The sequence below is a fragment of the Pyrus communis genome, chromosome 16 (genome assembly GCF_963583255.1).
Source record: "Pyrus communis chromosome 16, drPyrComm1.1, whole genome shotgun sequence".
NCBI classification, from domain to species: domain Eukaryota; kingdom Viridiplantae; phylum Streptophyta; class Magnoliopsida; order Rosales; family Rosaceae; genus Pyrus; species Pyrus communis.
Window position 1 is genome coordinate 5,676,820 of NC_084818.1, and position 19,879 is coordinate 5,696,698.

Below are 19,879 nucleotides of genomic sequence, written 5' to 3' on the forward strand. Positions count from 1 at the left end.
CACACCTACAACTTTAGGATTTTGGAATTCGAGGCTCATCCGCCGGATGTTCGATTATTAGCTTAGACACTTCCAATTGCCTTAAAATTAAAAGCGTTTATCCTTGCATCTTAATTATCTGTGTCAAATCTCTCACTCGGTTAATATCGCTTATACATAATAAAATGCAAGATATGTATATTTGAATCAATGAATATTGTCACTATTTGTTGAATAAGTTTTGACGTTGGTAGCCATGTTTGACAGGAGGAGGATTCTCTCCCCTCCTATTATCATCCCCTTCCCTCCCCTCCCCTCCCCTTCTCTCACATATTACTTTTTGTCTTAGACCATCTCCAAAGGAGATGTCAAATTTTAAACCTAAAATTTAAATTTGAAGGCTTACATGGCACTTTGACATCTTTAAAACTTTTGCCCTCCAACCGATATGTCAAATTTTAAACATAAAATAATAATTCATGTACTTTCTTTGCATTGTGAATGAAAAGAAACAAAAAGATAATACTTTAAACTAAGAAAAAATTAATAAAAAGCATTTAATAATTAATTAAAATAAATCCGAAGGTGCTGTCAAATTTGGTAGCAAGAGGGAGAGATGTCAATCTATGTCATGCCACATCAAATTTGGCTTCTCGGTTGGAAAACATTAATGCTGTCTTTTGCTACTTTTATTGTTGATTTGGACAATTTGACATCTCCTTTAGAGATGCTCTTATTGTCTCTATAAAAAAATCAATATAAAATATTAACATGACTAAACTATAACCGTTCAAATAGAAAAAGAGTGAATAAGAGAAAAATTAAAAGGAGAAAGAATCTTCCTCGTGTTTGACAAATCAATGTAAAAAAGATTAAACAAGGGTAAAAGTTAAATTTAGATGAAGTTAGTTACTTTTGGATTGTGGGGCCCACTTGACTGGAAATTGAGCTGCAGGGAGGCCTTTGCCGGTTGGCGGCCTCATCCTAGTGCAGGGATTTGGATCCACGCTGGATCCCCTCCCTAGAATCTTAGGGATCAAAGAACACAGATTGTTGATCAAAAATCGTGTGATCATAATTTTTTTTATTTTTCACGCAAAACAAGACTTTTTTACTTTTAAAAATATAAAAAGCATTTAATTGGAACCGTAAGATTTTTTATCAATGATCCATGTGCGTTGATCCCTAAGATCACCAGAGAGGGAATCCAACGAGGATCCAAATCCCTAGTGCACATTCTTTACTCCAAGAAAAATGGGATTAGTTTACCTAACTTATATGGACCTGGTTTAGTCAAACTCAGTTATTAATCCACATTGTTTGTCTACTGACTTCGACCATAAGTTATGGCCAACGAATTCAATTTTTTCTTGATAACTTATAAAATCAACATCAACACATATTTGATTCATTAATTGTTGAGTTTAATTCAACAATCTTCAGTCATTCAATTTAAACTGTTGGATAAAATTCAACAGTTATGTGTCCATACTAAGTGCTTATAGGTATTGAAGTCTATTCGAATATGTGTCGTCGCTGAGTGTCTATGAGTAACTTAATCGCAACTTATTAGCATGTCAAAATTGTGATTATGTGTCACTCAGTATTACGGTCTGGTGGTATTCCTCTTCACTTGTAAATGAGAGGTTTTAGGTTCAAATCTCGTGGATGGCGAATTCGATACCAAATTAAGCTGCTCATTGTGTGGCTTAGCCAAACTCATCCCTTATTTTAGTATAAAATATATCGTTGTACTAAAAAAAAATCGTGATTAGGTATGAGAGAGAGTAGTTTGATGGGTTACTTAGGACATGGATCATGAGCTAAAAAGTGAATGTGAAAGCTTAAATCTTACAATTAGGATCATGTGGGTTGTGAATGTGAGAAGCATAGTTCATGCATATGCGTATCGTATGGTTTAAAACTACTTTTACATCACATGCCACTTAATTACAAACGAAACCAAAGCAAATCTACACTTTCGACGTTTCGCATCCACGAACCCAAGGCAAATACGACCTCAATGGCAAGTTAAATCGCAACACCTTTTGTGCCTTTCCTTTTCAGCATTTCTCGGGCATCGGAGGCGGGCTATCTTTCGAAAGTTTTTTCATTCCTTTCGATAAATACGCACATATAGAACCGATTAAGAGAAATACGCACAAATGGTTGATTAAACATCGATTGTCATCACAACAAATTATTTCCAGGCAAATGAAAGTAACCAGTGAGGCAAGATGAGAGAAGAATGCCGATATCTGACAACTCCCGCCGGAATTGAAACAGAATGAGTTCCACTCCGGATTTCTATTTCTTGAGCTCACGTACCAAGAGACCCCCAACATTCAAGAGAGTGATCAGGACCGTTCAAATTTTGAATCTTTTTGAAGTGAACCAGAGGGATAGACTAATGGAGTGTAAGATTGAAATTGAGTGGTCCGGATCTCTCGAACAACGGTCTCCAAACACAAAGTTCCGGAGTGTCAATCCGGATGAAACAAACAAAACATTTCAACAAGAGAGACCACGAACGAAGACTAGGTCGCAATCAGTCTAGATTAAGTATCATTTGTTCCCTCTAACTTGAATATATCAAATTACCAATTCATATTTTAAAACAGATCTAATTTGAGAAAAATAGCCAACAAGACTTGCTTCATTCAAAACTTCAGACGCTCAAATAATGAATCTTCAAAACATAATTGAAATGGTATAATATGCATTAAAATTAGTAAAGGAGTATTAAAACAATGTTCTACCATCCGAACAACAAAACTGACTCGGTTTCAACCAAACACATCCAACTTCGCTCGTAAAAACCATGTGAAAGTAGACCCCTTCAAGTGTCTGTTCTCTATCATCTAGAAGTCCTGAGCAACTGCAAGGAAGAAATGAGCATGAGCTTAGAACCAGGGTAAGAAGAATATGCTATAGAAGCAATACGAACTGCGGGCTGAGCACATAGTTGCACAAATAGTCATATGAAGATGGATGTAACATGTGCATCATGACTACAAGACGTTAAAACATGGAGCGAGAAACAAAAAAGCGATATACGAATTGCTGCCAATCAAATTTCTTGACATCCTCTAAAATTACAAACATGGAGCTTTATGATTAAACACCCCGCATAATTCTGATTACAAGCAAAACTTTCATCGTGGACAGATAAATTTGCAATCCCTATATAAGCTCATATACTGAATTTGTATCCCATAGAGACAAGAAATACATGAGCATAAAAAAAATGTCGTGAAACAGCCCAATGGAAGAAACCCAAAAGATAAGTGAATAGTTATACGATGTATCAAATATCAGTCAACGTTTGGAATGCAAACAATCCAAAAGTTCAGAGTCAACTGAAATAACATACGAAGGGAGTACTATCGGGGCCCTGTAAACATGAAGGTACCGTAGCCGCAAGTTTATAAATAACAATTAAAACTGTAAATCTATATTGGAATATTTGAAACGATCCTCAAGATAACAACGCACTCCCTACAGTACACCACACAAGCTCATTGCCCCGAAAACACACGCCTGATTGTCTAACGAAGGTAAAGGACACATTTCAAGTTGCGTGTTAAACCACATTGTAGAAGAAAAATCCACAACAAAAGATCACAACAATAAACTAAAACTTTTGAAGATAAACATCCACGCCATGCGCAAGAAACGCATACTCCCTATAAATAACAGTGTAGGCAGACAATTAAGCAAAGCAAGCTCAAAAAATGTACCTTAAAAACTTAGATATTGCTGGGGTACATGAACACCCTCACGCGAGCACCCTGCAAAGAAACACGAAAGAGCTCAATAAAATACCGATTTCAACAAAAAGAAAAACAGCAAACAACAATTCTAATACAACACAATACCATGGACTTGGGGGGCAAATTGGAAGTGAACTTAGCACGAACTACGCCACTGTTACCATGAGGCCGGGAAACCTTGCCCCAAATGCAGCGGTAGTGGCTGCCATTGGTCTTCACCTTGGCCTTGTAGATGTAGGCCAACCGCTTCCCGGCATACCATGCAACCTCCTCTTTGGTGTTCACTCCCTCGATCTGAATCAGAGAGGTGTTCGGGTACTGGTTCGACTTAGACCTAACCCCAAAAAAACATAGTCAACCCAAAACCCTAGCCTCCATTTAGCTCAAAACACTATATATATATACATCTTTTCAGTTTACATGTAATCAGTAGAAAATTAATTGCAAAAAATAAAAATCACAAAAAGCTCGATAGAAATCAATTACCTTTTGTATCCGAGGACGGTGCCCCTGACGTACAGTCTGATACGAGAAAAATAAAGTGAGAAAACGATTAGAAATCTGAAAACATGTAATCGGATTAACATTTTCGAAATTTGGGTTTTTGGGGGGAAGAAATGGATCAGTTTACCTAATTCGCTCTCCTTGGCGTCCCTTCACCATTTTCCCGATTGGGGGTTTAAGTGAGTACAGCGAGCAACCACAGACGCCTGCGAAGAAGAAGCACCAAAACCCTAGTTTGGTTGCGGGAGAAGATGATGGTATTTATATAAAAGGTTTAAGTTTACAGGTGGGCCTTTTCTTGAATTATCAGAAGGCCCAAGTTCGTGAAGGTGTCCGATTCAATGATTTTGGATCCTAAGCCCAACCCAAACTGAAAGCCATTTCTCTTGTTGCATGAGATTTGCCTTAATTTATGTTCCATTTTTCTTAAATCCCCCACCCCTCTTTTTTTTTTTTTTTTTTTTTTTTTTTTGTCCAAAAATGAGAACAGCTGGTGGTGAAGTCACGACAGTTCATTTTTTTACAGGCTTGAAAGAATCACAAGAGCATTTTAGCCTTCTCTTTACCACCATCGTGTGATTCATTAGCGCCAAAATCAAAACTAAGACTACCTGTGTGGAATACGGTTGCCTGAAATTTGTTCCAACCACTCGGCCACCCCGCGGTTCTTGTTCATTTTTCTTTTGTTTGAAAAAGATGTTTCTTAAATTTTACTAATACTACGATCCAGTAGTATTCACTTTCATTTGTAAGTGGAACGGTTTTGTATTTGGATCTTATGTGTGACAAGTTTGAAACGTAATTATAATTGATTGACTAAGCTCAATTCTCAACCTCTAAATATCATAGCATATATAAAAATAGAATAAAAAATAAGTTTATCATAATCATATCGCTAAACAAACTAGTGAACTTTGTCAACGTAAAAAATAAAATTTAAAGAACTATTTTAGATTGCTAATAACAATTTCTTTATCGAATTCTTTTTATGCATACTATCCTCTTAATTTGTATGTATTCTCCTCTTTTCCGCCTTATAATTCGCTCCCACTTATATTCCAACGCCATAAAAATTATAAAAACAAAAAAGCAATTAATCAAACATGGCAGCATCTTCCTCCCACTATTTCCCCTTAACCCAATCCCACCTCCCCCTTTCCTTCTTTTTCTTTCTTTACATTACTCTACATCTCCTCTGTTTTTCCTCTGTTTCTCTCCTCCTCTATGTCGAAATCCACTGGTGATCACAACTCATGCGCTAGGTCGAGGCGGCGACATTTCGAGGCAACAGAGGGGCAACCGGGTTCCTCTACCAAGTTCGACGACGCTAATGCTCATGCCGTGTTTTTCCGCCGCAGGGTGCGAAAGTTGTCTGATTTCTCGAGTGGGCGGTGGTGCAAATGGACTTCAATGGTTTTGATGGGTTTGGCCTTTCTGTCAATGTTGGCCAAGTTTGCCTTGCTGAACACGTTTTCAGAGTTGACGGTGATGGAGAAAATAAGTTTGATTCGACCTTCACTAATCGAAAGGACGACGACGTTGAAACAGAACATGGTGAGATTAGGTGACAGGGTAAATGTGGCTAAAATGCTCATAAGTTCCAGGTCGGATTGTTATCTTTTACTGCATTTTATTTAAAAAAGTTGCAGAAAATATTCTCTCACCTGAAATTGTGATCCCATCGTTTATTTAATTTCTGCTAGTCAGACTCTTGATATTTGGATGCCACCAGAGAGTTATAACTACTACCAATGCATAAATCGAGCGAAGAAGGAATTTCGTACGTCCCCAAAGCTTTCTTCTCCAACAAGTAAGCTTTTGTGATCCACCAGTGAAACATTTTAGATAAATTGCAAGTTTCATTTCTTGCAGTGAATGAAACAGCCACAAATGGCTACATCCTTGTTCATTCCAATGGCGGATTGAATCAAATGAAGCTCGGGGTACACATTAACAATCAAGCTAAGCTTTTGTGTTTTCGGATTTTCCATTTCGGTATATATTTATTTTTCTTATTGCTTCTTATGAACAAATTGCAATTGCAGATAAGTGATATGGTTGCCATAGCAAAACTTATGAATGCCACTCTTGTTCTACCTTCTTTAGATCACAGATCCTTTTGGACTGACCCAAGGTTAGCATCAAATTAACTTACTAACTAATTATTGTATGTTTACAGTTAGATTAGGCTATTGTAATTGAGTTTTTTTTTTTTCCTTCTTAGTGACTTTAAAGACATTTTCAATTGGAAGAACTTCATGGAAGTTTTGAGAGATGATATCATGATCGTAGAGTCTCTTCCGCCGGAGTTTGCAAACATGAAACCCCGCCATAAGGCTCCAGTTTCTTGGTCAGGGGTATGATCAACGTTGTCAGTACCATTTTCGACAAAACCAGTTGGTTTGATTGTTTGAATCTAACAATGTTTAACAATTTGTGACCAGCCCAGTTACTATAAACAACAGATGGCGACATTAGTGAAGAAGCACAAGGTTGTCAAATTTACATTCACAGATTCCAGACTTGCTAATAATGTTGATAGCTCAATCCAGAGACTCCGTTGCCGCGCCTTTTATAAGGCACTGCGCTTCGCAGTTGAAATCGAAGAGCTTGCAATGAATTTGATTTACAGATTAAAGAACAATGGTGGCAAATACATTGCTCTCCATCTAAGGTTTGTCTGGTTAATTAAAAAAAAAAAAGGATATTTAACATATCTTTGCTGTCCAAGTAAAGTTTCTAACAAGTGATCAGAATGTTACAAACGCAGATATGAAAAGGACATGCTTTCTTTCACAGGCTGCAGTCACAATCTCACTAGGGAAGAAGATTTAGAACTCGAAATGATAAGGGAGAAGACGCCACATTGGAAGCACAAAAAGATCAACGGTACGGTGCAGAGACACCAAGGGCAATGCCCAATGACCCCAAGAGAGATTGCTGTTTTCCTTGAGGCAATAGGGTTTCCTTCGGATACGAAAATTTACATAGCTGCAGGTGAAGTCTACGGGCAAGACGGGCTAACATCACTGCAAGCCAAGTATCCAAATCTATTTTTCCACTCAAATTTGGCATCCGAAGAGGAGTTGCAACCTTACAAGGATAAGCTCAATCAGCTCGCTGCATTAGATTATATTATAGCAGTTGAGAGTGATGTTTTCATCTACTCCTATGATGGAAACATGGCCAAAGCAATCAAAGGCCACAGAAGATTTGAAGGGTTTAGGAAAACAATCAGCCCCGACAAGTAAGCACGATTCTTTCCCAACTAATTTCAGCTTAATCTTCACTCGCACTCTATCTAACGAGAAAAACTTACTTGTTACGTGTTGCATAACCCCTTCTCAATATCTCTCTCGTAATATGGTGATGTGGCGAGAGATAGAGGGGTAAGTAACATGTTTCATTGGGAGTTTCGTATCTGACACACTCGATGTTACTTGCCTTGCAGACAAAGATTTGTTAGATTGATCGATAAGTTAGACAAGGGTACGATAACTTGGAAAACATTCTCGTCCCGAGTTAAAAGGTTACACAAAAATCGGATGGGAGCACCATATCCAAGAGTGCCCAGAATTTTGCCTAGACTGGAGGAGAACTTTTATGCGAATCCATATCCAGGTTGCATTTGTGAAAGGACCAATGAGCCAGCTTCATCACCAGTAGGGAGATATTCATCAAAATGACATTTTCCTTTATATAATGTACATACAAAGTGTATCATATATGACGACAATTGAAAATTAGACTTAGCATGTTTTTCTTTTGTATAAACATTGCATGTTATGATCCGTGCGCGGTTCTGATTATAGACCCGGGACAACGATTTCCACACTCGTATTTTTCGTTTGTAGTTTTACTCTTTTTCTATTGTTTGATTTTCATTTTCTTTAGTCAATCACAAAAATAAGTGAGAGAATTGCAACATAAGCATCGAGATTTTAAATTGCCAACATAATGCAGATTGTGGGAGATTCACTGGATTAACTCACATCTACCAACACCCTAAAATTTTAACTATGACTATCATTACAAGGCCCACTATGACCAGGCCCAAATGAGGTGATCCAGCAAGAAAGCTTAACCAACCCAACATTAAATTAAACTTGCAGCAAATTACCAAAAAAATAAAAATAAAAAATAAAAAACGAAAGGGCACGTTCTACTTTGTTCCTGGAGTCTCCGTTGTTGTAAGCCTTCGGCTTTAGCATTTTCCACCTCCAAGTCTCTCCCTCTCCTGAGATCAGGTCCTCGCATTCAGGTTAGTAACAAGGGTTTTCAATTTTCTTCCTTAATCTCTGAAATTATTACTTGGATTTTTATCAATTTCTGAATCACATTCATAATTTGCGAGCCAAATCTTCCTACTTTTCGTGTTTGCCGTAGCTGGGTTATTCTTGTAATTACTAGTGCCATTGAAGCTTGGTGGGTTCAAAGTTATGATTTTAAAGCTTCAATCTGACATGGGCTTTATTGGGTTTTTGAGGTTTTACCGCACTGTTTGAGGGGATTCGATGATTCCTGGGTTGCTAGGTTTTGCATCCTTTTTTTGGGTTTGGTATTTAGGGTTGTTTAAAGGTGAGGTAATTGAGTAGTAATCTCTCTTAGTTACTGTTGTTTCTGTGGCAGAATGCTGCAAGTCTTCATTTTTCGGCGAGTGTTAGAATTTATGTAAAACGGGTTGTTTTGTTTGTGGGTCATTTGATTTGGAGCTTAAAATAGTTTTTCTCTTTTAAACAAATTATAATAGTATAGCTGATTGATCTAAGGTTCGATAATGATCAGCCTTGCGTTGTTGCGTTAATCATGACGAAATCTTCCTAAAATACAGAGGCCAGAGTTTGTGTCAATCTACTATTTTAGATACAGGGTTCCATTCACCGTATAAGTTTTATATATTTCCCAAAATTATGTTTACGGAAGTGAGAAAGCACACAATGAGTGCTTTGCTGGTGCATGATTCGGCGACATGGTCTAGATCTACTTTGATTTTGTAAGATATGAGGGATTTTCTCCTACAAATAGATGCAGGCTCTTCTTTAGCCATCAGAACGGATTAGACAACTACCGAGCGGCATTTAAGCACTCATCTCAGGATACGGTCATACCATTTGTGCTGAAGTTGCCACAAATCGAAATAAGATTTGAGATTATGTGAACTTCGTTATAAATATTAAAACTAATTTTTTTTCTCAGAAGCATTCGGTGCTTTCATTTCCGCTGTCATATCTTTTGAGTTAACGCACATAATGAGTTATTTAGCTGGTCTCCTTTTTCTCATTTACGTATTAGATTGAAGAGGGGATGGGGAATGGATATTAATGCCTAAAAATCAAAGCCATATGTCGTTGTATGAGACAAACGCTTCATTTTTCAGGTAAATGGGTCTGGGTACACTACTTGAAGGCTTTCTGCTTCTTGCAAATGCACTGGCGATTTTAAATGAAGACCGCTTCCTTGCGCCTAGGGGATGGAGCCTCTCAGAATTCTCAGGGGGCAGGACGAAATCAGTCAAGGGACAGATTATAGGTCTCATCTACGCAACACAATACTTGAGAGTTCCTCTTGTGCTACTCAATACTGTCTGCATCGTTCTAAAATTGATATCTGGATGATTCCAGATGAGGTAAGATATATATCTATGTCTAAGTACAGAGTGTATAATATTATCCAAACAAATTTAGTCTTGAACTTCTGCTCAGGTGAGGTTTGTTAACAACTCTGGTTATGTTTATATTCTAGCATTCTTATCCCCACTGCCCCGAGCCAATAGCTCCTGGTTTGCTGGAGTCGTATGCATTTGACGATTCAATAGTGTTTTGTTAACATATGAATATGCCATAATGCGGCTTCACTCGACATTAATAAATCCAACAGAGCAAGAGAAGATTTGGTTAACTAGAAAAGTATGCATTTTTTCCAAGTAGCAACAAATTGTTGCCAAGCTATTTTTTGGCCTCTGTATTTTGCACTGGAATTGTTGGAACTCTTAGCTTTAGTATTCGGGATTGTTGGAACTCTTAGCTTCCATATCGAAACTTAATTGCGTTTTTCCTTCTGAACGGATGCAGGTTATTTGTTCAGAAGATTCGTCGAATTGATATTAGGAATCGGCCAAAATGGATCTCTCGTTTCTCGGAAGGCTGAAGCATGAGGTTGATGGATATTGTTTGAATGTTGTTTTTTAGAAATAGTTCTTGTTCCTCATTGTTCAGAAGCTATTTGACTTTAGATATTAATTGGCTGGTCCGGCCCTCTCAAGGTAAAATTCATTTTTACGGTGTAATTTCCTCGAAGATATTAACTTTTCCAACATTTTAACGCCAAATTCTGTCCCCATAATTGTTTTTGTTACATTTTCGTCCTTGTAGTTTCGTTTCGTTTCAAATTTAGTCAAATGTATCCGCTAATTGATTTTTATTCGTTAACTATGCTATAAAATGCTCAATCCTTGAAGGACAAAAGACATAACTAAATGCCAATAGCAAATTAAATACAATTGTGGGATCAAATGGCAGAAAAAGAAAAGGGGGAGGGGGAGGAAGAAAATTATTCATAGATCAGCAAATACGTGGTAAGTTTTGGAGTCTACGGCTATGAGCCTCAAGGCTGAAATCAAAGCTGCAACAGCCAAAAGGCCGAAGAAGCCGACATTCAGCCAATGCCAGCACTTCTGTGCAGAAGTCAGCTTCTCCTTCTTTGCCACCAAATACATGTGGTTTGCAAGAATAAATGTGAGGGGGAACGTGCTTATGGCTCCTGTGAGGCTCATGAAATCTCCGAGGAACGGCAGCAGAGCCGAAACCAGCGTGTTAATCGCCAAGTAGCCGCCTCGAACGGTGATTCTGAATGTCAAGTTCTGAATTTTCAGCGGACTTCCTTTGATGCCGAACTTTGTATCCAGATATTCGTACATTGGACTTGCAAATATCTGCAAGCAGCGGTGAAAAAAAGCTTGTTGGGTTAGTGCATTTTCGGAAAGTGAAAGAGAGGGGGTCAGAAGGAAGAAGGTTTACATGCAGGGCAATGACTGTTTGCAGGAAGGCAGCAAAATTGGCCATCGCCTTCACCCAGACCGGTCCGTTGACGTTGTTGAGCAGATAAGATGATGTGTTATTTCCATATGCCCAATAACCTATAAAACAGACGGCATACAACGGCACAACACCGGCGGTGAACTGAAAGTACAGAGCTTTCATCATGTTGTCAACCACTGGCTTCCTCACTGTAGCCTGTCACATAATCACAGCCAAAACAAAATTCAGTGTGGAAAGCCTTCCATAGACAGGCGACTGTGGTTTTCGCAAGATTTCTCATTACTCATGTCAGTGTTCTTGCGAAAACTTGAAAGATTGAAGCTTTTGGTACCTGTATCTCTGGTAGCATTCCCGTGTTGAATGCAAAAACAAGGCTAGCAGCCGCTCCGATTGTGGTAAATATTCTGCTTGTTGATGACCCTGGGATGTCATAATCCCTGGACGGTGCTTTAAGTCCTAGAACAACATAGCTGTTGTTAATGAAAATCCAACGGTACAAAGTTCTTAATTTAAAGCAAGAAAATGGCATGTGCATCATCCAAATCAACCTCAAAGCGTGAAACATCCAGAAAATTTATACACTTGTTCAAGTCGTACGGAAGAAAGAACGTGAGATGATCCTTACCATCTTTAAGTGACAGAGCGATTGCTATAACAATATACATCAAGCTGAAGACTGTTGAAAACCCCAGCCAAATCCTCAGAGCTGACAAGTGCGGTATACTTATGGCAAATACAGTGCACACAAAGCCGGAAATGGCAATAAAATGTGGTAGCTTCATGGTATGGTCATCCCTAAACAGAACATACACAGCCTGCACACGAAATGAACGACTACAAGTTTTAGGAAAATAAGACATTAGCCTGTTCATATATGCACATAGTACGATCTGATCGGAGTTAATATGCAATGTGCTCTCACCTTGAGTGCCTGACCAGCCAAGATGATAAAACCAGTGTTAATCATGAAGAGATTGACATATTGCAATCCCCATGTCAGAGAGTAAGCTTTCTTGCCTGCAATGAAATAGCCCCATCAGGGAACAATACAACCAGGAAAGAAGAAATCGAAAAGGTAAATTCAACAAACGAATCAGATCAATTTTTCGCTTTTGCTATCCTTTTCGCTCGTACCATATATAAATCCAGCAAGGTCTCTGTATCTGATGTGCCTAACCCCTCCATACTCATGAAGCTTGGCAATGAGAGCATTTGCATAGAGTGATATTGCAGTGGCTAGAATTAAACCGATCACACCGCCGGTCCAACCAAGAGGAATCATGACATTTCCTGAGTATCCCAGAACATACGCACTGTTGATACCGGTGGTGAGGACGAATCCCACTTGAAACCATGAATCTGTGGAAACCAAAGAGGTAACATGAGCTTACAACGAGAGCAATTTCAGTACCAATATCACAATTCACAAAGCTATCCGAAATCATTCGGAATTACTTCATTACAAATGCACTAAATTCCCAAGAACCACAATTCGAAAAACTATAAATTCACGAACTGCAATCCGGAATCCAAAAACTGAAACATTTTAGGAACCATATGAACAAAATTAGAAGAAAAAACGATTCATTTCCTCAACCACATGGAAAATTCAAACTTGCAGAAAAAAACCAGAAAAAACCAAACCCAGATGAATAAATAACATTTTCCTTCCGGGTTTCGGAAAATGATTGAAAAAAACAATAATTTCCTTCATCCAATCGTCGAATTGTGATACCAGAACAATCAAACATGCAGAAAAAAACAAACCCAGATAACAAAAACATAAAAAAAATAATATGATCAATTAATATTAAGAAAAATGAAAATTTCAGAACCTGTGCTAATCTGATGAGCGGTTTCTGGGATTTCGGTACTTTCTTCATCATGAACCTTCCTAGAACCGGAATGAGCTTCACTGGTAGAATCCATAGTCGACTCTCGAGGATGTTCTTGCCCCGCCAGGAGCCACTCGGTGATGGTTATCTGCTCTTCCCCGTCCTCCTCCGCTGGCTCCGCCTCCTCCTCTGCTTCCGAGATATCAGTAACTGCCAGCGTATCCCTCCTTTTTATAGGCCCCAGCTGAATTCAAGCATCCAATTCCACTTCAACCAGCAAAAGGTAGCACCCAATTTGAAAATTAATTAAATTTGAAATCTTTTCAACGAATTATTCTTTTCAAAAATTTAATTAAATTCCGAATATTTTTTGTGTAATTTCGCTTTCGGTATCTCCCTCCGGATTTCTTCGCCGCTCGTATCGGTTTGGCGCTGCTTTGTCGGAGGCGCCTGAGATGTGTTGAACATCCCAAAAGGTATCTTATAAATTCTCGACGCGTGGGGGTTCGTTAGATTTGGTTCCCCACCCGCTTTCTCTCTGGGAGTGTGTGACCATTCTGACCATTGACAGTAGTGCGCAGAGAGTCGTCCTGGTTTTTCATGTCGACGAGCAGAGGACCCACTCTAACAATACTGATACTGTTGTGTGAGGTTTTACAATACTGATACTGTTGTGTGGGATTTTATTATAAAAGACATCAGCTGGTTAGAGTGGGGTAATTCTATTTAAATGAGTCTTTCTCCTTCCTTCTATTCGATGTGGGACAAACTGTGTTTCAACATTCCCCGCACATGAGACCTTATTTTATGGGTTGCATGTGAGACCATATTTTATGGGTCACACGTGGAGATCCGCACATCAGCAATCACATGGAGCCAAGTCAGGGCTCACCCGTCGCGCAGGGCCAAACGGGGACCCACCCAACCACGTGGCAATACGGGCCCGTCTTTTGGCTCTGATACCATGTTGAATTTTTCAGGTCGACGGGCCAATGACCCACTCCAACAACACCAATACTGTCCCCACTTTACCACCTACCCAATCCTCAGGTGTGAGGTTTTATCACAAAAGGCATCAATGTTAGTTAGAGTGGGGTAATTCTATTTAAATGGGTCTTTCTCCTTCCCTCTGTCCGATATGGGACAAAATGTGTTTCAACATCCTCAATTTTGGGATCGTGCGCATGAGAAAGTGCCACGACAGTCGTGGACTTTTGGAGCCATTAGATTTCGGTGAAGTTTTGTCATGTACGAAATTAGTTTGAGAGTAACTTATATGAAACGCGTTCATCGTCTGACATTCTACTCCTGTAATGTCATGTTGAGCAAAATATAATGTATTATTGAATTGATACGCTATATTGGCAAGAAATTTGTTCGATATAAGTTATTCTTCGACAATGAAGAGATAGCTTATTAATAAAACCGACACATTATGATGGGGAATGTAAGCCTTGACCTAGTTTTATACTATTTTCTAAGATGGGTGAGATCAAGAGCATGTTATAAACTCGAAGGAGACTTATGATCAGTTGGTCTAGTAATGTTCAATCATCACTTGGTTGGAGAGAGTAAAACTTTCTTATAATCAAGGTGTAGTTTTAGTGATATCGCATGTCCGATAGATACTTGTCATGTGTTTAAAAAGTACACCATCAATTCAATAAGTGTTTGGCACTTGATGCCCTTGTTAGAAGAGAAATATCTCAGAAGAGATTTTAAATCAACAAAGCTTAATGCAATGCACAAAATTATAGCTACTTATCATTGTAAAGCATCGGCAATTACCACGGAATGGTAGATTGGGACGAATATCAAGTATGTATTTCATACTGCACATCTTGGATTAGGTCATGACGGTTGTGAATTACACGATAGTGGCCAGGAAGGGCTCAAATGCCTCTCCGAGTCCTTGAACTCCAAAAAGCTAGACTGTCGAGGCAAAAACACCAACCTGTCCTTTTAAAAAAAAATCATTGTAAAGCATCGGCATTTACATTTATTAGTTTATTCCAAATAATTTGAGGTCCCTTTAGGAAGAATCTCTCTAAGATTTTTATTTCCTTTTTCCTAATATATCTTGAATTGATTGGTACCAACCCAACCATCTTTTTTAAAATGTTGACAAGTTTAATATGGTATTTCAACTTGTTCACAATGAAATGATTGGAAATCGTTTTCATTCAACTGTTTAGGTGTGGAAATCGCAAAATGTTTTCAAACATTAGAAGGGAAATACTAATGAGACTTTTTTAAAGGTAGAACTTTTAATAGGCTCTTCGTCATTTTATGTTTTGACATAATATTAGTGTCAACATTATATAATATTATGTGAAAAACATGAGATGATAGAGATTCCATAAAGAGTCCTACTTTGAGATAGTCTCTTTACAATTTCTCATATTAAAAAAATATGAAGTGTCGTAATTAAATAATCTTCTAATGAAGTGTCGTAACTAAACAAACTTCTAACATTATTGAGAGACTAAAAAAGAATTTGAAATGAAGAGACGGCCATTCCTCTTCATGCACTTCTAAAAAAAATAATCCCAACCTTAAAGTTTTAATAAATTAAAGAGGGACAAAAATAAAAGAAGTATGAAATGAGGTTTCACTATTCTAACCACATTTCTATAGAACTCGTCTGCAAGAAGCACTTGTAGTGCTACTTTAAAATCCATTTGGATTTTTATTAAAGATTGGTTTCAAAAATATTTTCACCAAAAACGCTTTCAGTAATTTTAAAAGCATTTTCAAACAAATCCTAGTATTATGAATAGGTAGTGATATCCACACTCATTTTTACTTTTTACACATCCCTTTCAATGTTCAGCAGTCTGATCAAATGAATTGAAAAAGATCAACGATAAAAAATTAATAAGAGTGTATGAGAGATAAAAAAAATGAATGTGAATAACACATAATTTGTGTAGTTTTCATATGGTTAATGATATATTCCACAAATTAAAATATATTAGTTATTATTAAATTCTACGCATCATATTTAAATTTTTTTTAGTAGAGCGATATCGTTAGTATGTTAGATGGTTAGCTATTAAAAGAGAAAAAAATCAGTAAATTTTGGAACCGTACCAAATTGCATAGACATAATTTTTTTTTTTTTTTTTTTTTTTTGCTACTTTAGTATGTATCATTTGGTGAGCATAAAAAAAGGACTCCATATAACCATGGATAATGATTGCATGACTAACGTAATTTCTCTCCCCTCTCATCCCCTTCTTTTAATTTAAAGCATTAAAAAAGAATCTAATGCGTTGGAGTTGTGCCACATATTTAACGAACCTTATTTAAGTTTTCTTAATTGCTTTTGTTCAAACACAATTGAATCAACAAACCATGCACACAAAATTTTCCATCAAATGCTTGAACCACTTCAACACCAACGGAGAGAAGAAGGCCAACCACGGTTGGCGACTTGGCGTGTGCGAGAGGAGAAGGGTAACTGGTGAAGTTAATTGGGGTAGAGAAGAGGAAGGATTGTTCAATAAAAGCAATAAAAAAAAAGGTTCGATAAATATGTGACATAATTCCAACTCATTAAATTTCTTTTAAATTGGAATAGATTAAAAGAAGAGTTGGAAGATGAGAGAATTCAAGTCCAACATTAATAGTGGCCTTTTCTTTCTTAAAAACAGTCTCTTTTTTTTTTACTGAAAATTCCCGATCAACAATCATGGATTCTCAGAAGTTGCAAAACATTGGACAATGGAAGGAAAAGAAAAGAGGGGTCGCACTCAGAATCCCACTACGACCGTTGCTTGACGTAAAGAAAAAAATAATAGGCATCGATCTCTATGTGATTTGCACTAAAATTTGGATGCTTTGAGGTGAGGCTGCTTTCATTTTCCTTTTGTTTAGGGCTTTGGTGATTGATAAAGTGATTCCATCGTTTTCAAAGGCTCTGGTTTTTGGAGTTTTAGTCCTGTAAAATAATAGAAATGATGATGTATGTTCCTCGAAAGCTTTCGAAACTTTATGTCATTCACATCAATCATTACGTGCACTTAGGAGTAAATTCGATAATGTTTATGTAGGGAGCACTTTTTCTCCTTTTTATTGAAAGGATGATAATCTTTTATATTAAGAATTTAAGTGTTTTACATAAAGTACTCGTATATGATTCTCCCAATAAAACAAAAAAAAAACCACTAAGATCCTAAGCTTTGCTCGCTGTCTGACCAACTCCTAGCACCTTTTTTAATTTTTAATTTTTAAATTTCAATTAAATTATTATATAACAATAAAAATATATAAATAAGTGACTACAATGAATTGAATCCATAAAATGAAATATGTATTGAGAGTTATTCTATAAGAAACCGTCTAGAGCTGCCTAGATCGCCTAGACGACTGCCTAATTGCCGTCAGGAGACTTCACCGATTTCTAAACTCCTAGACCCTAATCGAGATGCCCGTCCTCTGCCTAAACCACTTTTTAGAATAGTACAATAAAGTACCAAAATGTGCTTTTATAATCCAGAGCACCTTTTTAGTTATGGGAAAATTTAGCAAAACTTCTTGAATTCTAGACCATGTTCTAGTTCACTTCTGGTTATGAAACCTCCGAAAACTTTTAATGTGCCAATATATTTCTAATTGTTAGTTTTTATTCCGTATGTACGATAGAAGCTTCCGAATTTACTGCACGTGTAAGTTACGATTCATGTTAAACTTTCCTCAAATATGAAAATTCAAAGTATTTACTAATTTTCCTTGTGAATGTAGCATTTTATTGACTCATATGCCACTAAAAGTTGATCATGCGCATTACGTAATGATTAAATTAATATAATTGTGACCAAATTGGTGGTCAGGAGATTACTAAAAAAACATAAGTTAAAAACACAATTTTTTTTTTTTGGTAAATTACATAAAACTACCATAACTATTGGACCAGTCATAATTTCATACTCCATCTTTAAAAAAATTCAATATCATACCTTATCTTCGAATTTGTTGCAATGTCATACATTCCATCATTTGTCTGTCAATTACTCTGTTAAATGCTGATGTAGCTTAAGGTGGGGCCACTTTCTATTAAAAAATTAATAAAATATTAAAAAAATAATAATTTACCCTTAAAAAAATAAAAAAAACCATCTTCACCGACCCCATCCCCATCCCTGCAACCCAAATCCAAAACCACCCCAAACCTAAATCCCACCCACGCCAACACCCCCCCCCCCCCCCAGACCCCCTTCCTCATTCTCTGCTGCTGCCACATCATCCTCATCTTCCTCCTCCTATCCAACCCCCAAACTCAAATCATTAAACCCTAATTGCACCCTCCTCTGCAAGCACTTGCCATTGGCCACCCTCGACCTCCTCATCCTCATTCTCGCCTTCTTCTCTGGGACCTTCCTCATGACGTCCTACTTTTCCTACATCTTCAACTCCCTCTCGCTTCTCCTCTCTCACTCCACCCTCAATCTCCACCACATTCTTGTCCCCTACGTCGTCGGCTTCGTCACCACGCTGTTCGTAGTCGAGTTCTGTTGCGTCAGCGAGGGAAATCCTAATTACGAGCGCCTCAGGACTAAGCTTAGGTGAATGATGTCGACGAATAGGTGTGTCGTACTGTTGTTTCAAGAACGATGTGGATGCCCAGTGGCCAAGCTCAAAGGCTTGGGGGTTGGATAGGAGGAGGAGGAGGAGGAGGAGGAGGAGGAGGAGGACATGGCAGTAGCAGAGAAGTATGAGGTGGGTCTGGGGGTGGGGGGAAAGATGTTGGCGTGGGTGGGATCTAGGTTTGGGGTGGTTTTGGATTTGGGTTGCAGGGAAGGGGATGTGGTCGAGGAAGATGGGTTTTTTATTTTGAAAAATTTTTAAGGGTAAATTATTATTTTTTATTATTTTATTAATTTTTTAACAGCCTCACCTTAAGCCACGTCAACATTTAACAGAGCAATTGACAAACAAATGACGGAAGGTATAACATTGCAACAAATTTGAAGATAAGGTATGACATTGAAATTTTTTAAAGATGAGATATGAAACTGTAACTAGCCCAATAGTTGAGGTAGTTTTATGTAATTTACTCTTTTTTTTCTTCTTCTGAGTACATCAATATTTTCACACTATGGAAGGAGGAGTTCGGCTAAGTTATACGATGGGCAGCCTAATTTAGTATCGAATTTGCCATCGACGAGATTCAAACCTAAGAACTCTCACTTCTAAGTAAAAAGGAATACCACTAGATCGTAGTATTGAGTGACCGTATAAAACACAATTAGAAACGTATTGATCGTCTAAAATCTGTTTTACAGAGTTCCACTATCCATACCAATTTCATTGGATCAGATCCACAAATGTATGCGAGGAAGAGGAATATAAAAGTTATAAACTGGTTTGAACCAGCTCTTTTCCAGCCCATTGGACAAGCTTACAAGTCATACATCAAAATCCATGATTAACAACATTGTTTAAAGATAACTACTCCTAATACAATTTGGCCATGGTTTTACTAGAAAGAGATTCAGAATGTCTTCTTCCCCGACAATGAGCCGTCGACAAACAATAGCTAAGGCCTTCCACAGTAGACCCAAAAAAAAAAAAAAGATTTAGGATTTAGGGTAACCACATTTAGGGTTGAAAAAAATTCCCAAAAATCCCAAACCAAACCAAAAAAATCCCAAACCAAAACCATCCCGAAGTTCGGTAATCCCATCCTGAAAAATACCAAAATTTTCGATATGGGATTGGTTTCAAAATCCCATTTGTTCGGTAATCC

The 19,879-nt window shown here is 37.7% G+C and overlaps 4 protein-coding genes across 4 annotated transcripts; 2 read left to right on the top strand and 2 right to left on the bottom strand.

Annotated features, from left to right (window-relative positions):
- Positions 1-2,678: 2,678 nt before the first annotated feature.
- On the bottom strand, positions 2,679-4,483 carry LOC137720445 (large ribosomal subunit protein eL33w). The gene is made up of 5 exons (XM_068459515.1): positions 4,384-4,483; positions 4,239-4,274; positions 3,858-4,086; positions 3,720-3,770; positions 2,679-2,857 (listed from the first exon to the last, which is right to left on the bottom strand). Exons 1-4 carry the CDS (start codon positions 4,413-4,415, stop codon positions 3,729-3,731), a joined length of 339 nt encoding a protein of 112 aa, XP_068315616.1. The 5' UTR covers positions 4,416-4,483; the 3' UTR covers positions 2,679-2,857; positions 3,720-3,728.
- Positions 4,484-5,401: 918 nt separating this feature from the next.
- Positions 5,402-8,046, top strand: LOC137719492 (O-fucosyltransferase 28-like). The gene is made up of 8 exons (XM_068458532.1): positions 5,402-5,860; positions 5,960-6,036; positions 6,129-6,199; positions 6,302-6,390; positions 6,481-6,613; positions 6,701-6,930; positions 7,027-7,503; positions 7,708-8,046. The coding sequence occupies exons 1-8, from the start codon at positions 5,481-5,483 to the stop codon at positions 7,940-7,942; spliced, it is 1,692 nt and encodes a 563-aa protein (XP_068314633.1). The 5' UTR covers positions 5,402-5,480; the 3' UTR covers positions 7,943-8,046.
- A 358-nt stretch (positions 8,047-8,404) lies between these two features.
- LOC137720446 (uncharacterized) lies at positions 8,405-10,598 on the top strand. The gene is made up of 3 exons (XM_068459516.1): positions 8,405-8,517; positions 9,634-9,882; positions 10,328-10,598. The coding sequence occupies exon 2, from the start codon at positions 9,638-9,640 to the stop codon at positions 9,869-9,871; it is 234 nt and encodes a 77-aa protein (XP_068315617.1). The 5' UTR covers positions 8,405-8,517; positions 9,634-9,637; the 3' UTR covers positions 9,872-9,882; positions 10,328-10,598.
- Positions 10,599-10,707: 109 nt separating this feature from the next.
- On the bottom strand, positions 10,708-13,707 carry LOC137720442 (proline transporter 1-like). Its single transcript, XM_068459512.1, has 7 exons — positions 13,129-13,707; positions 12,428-12,652; positions 12,216-12,310; positions 11,919-12,108; positions 11,625-11,749; positions 11,273-11,488; positions 10,708-11,187 (listed from the first exon to the last, which is right to left on the bottom strand). The coding sequence occupies exons 1-7, from the start codon at positions 13,220-13,222 to the stop codon at positions 10,810-10,812; spliced, it is 1,323 nt and encodes a 440-aa protein (XP_068315613.1). The 5' UTR covers positions 13,223-13,707; the 3' UTR covers positions 10,708-10,809.
- Between the last annotated feature and the right edge of the window lie 6,172 nt (positions 13,708-19,879).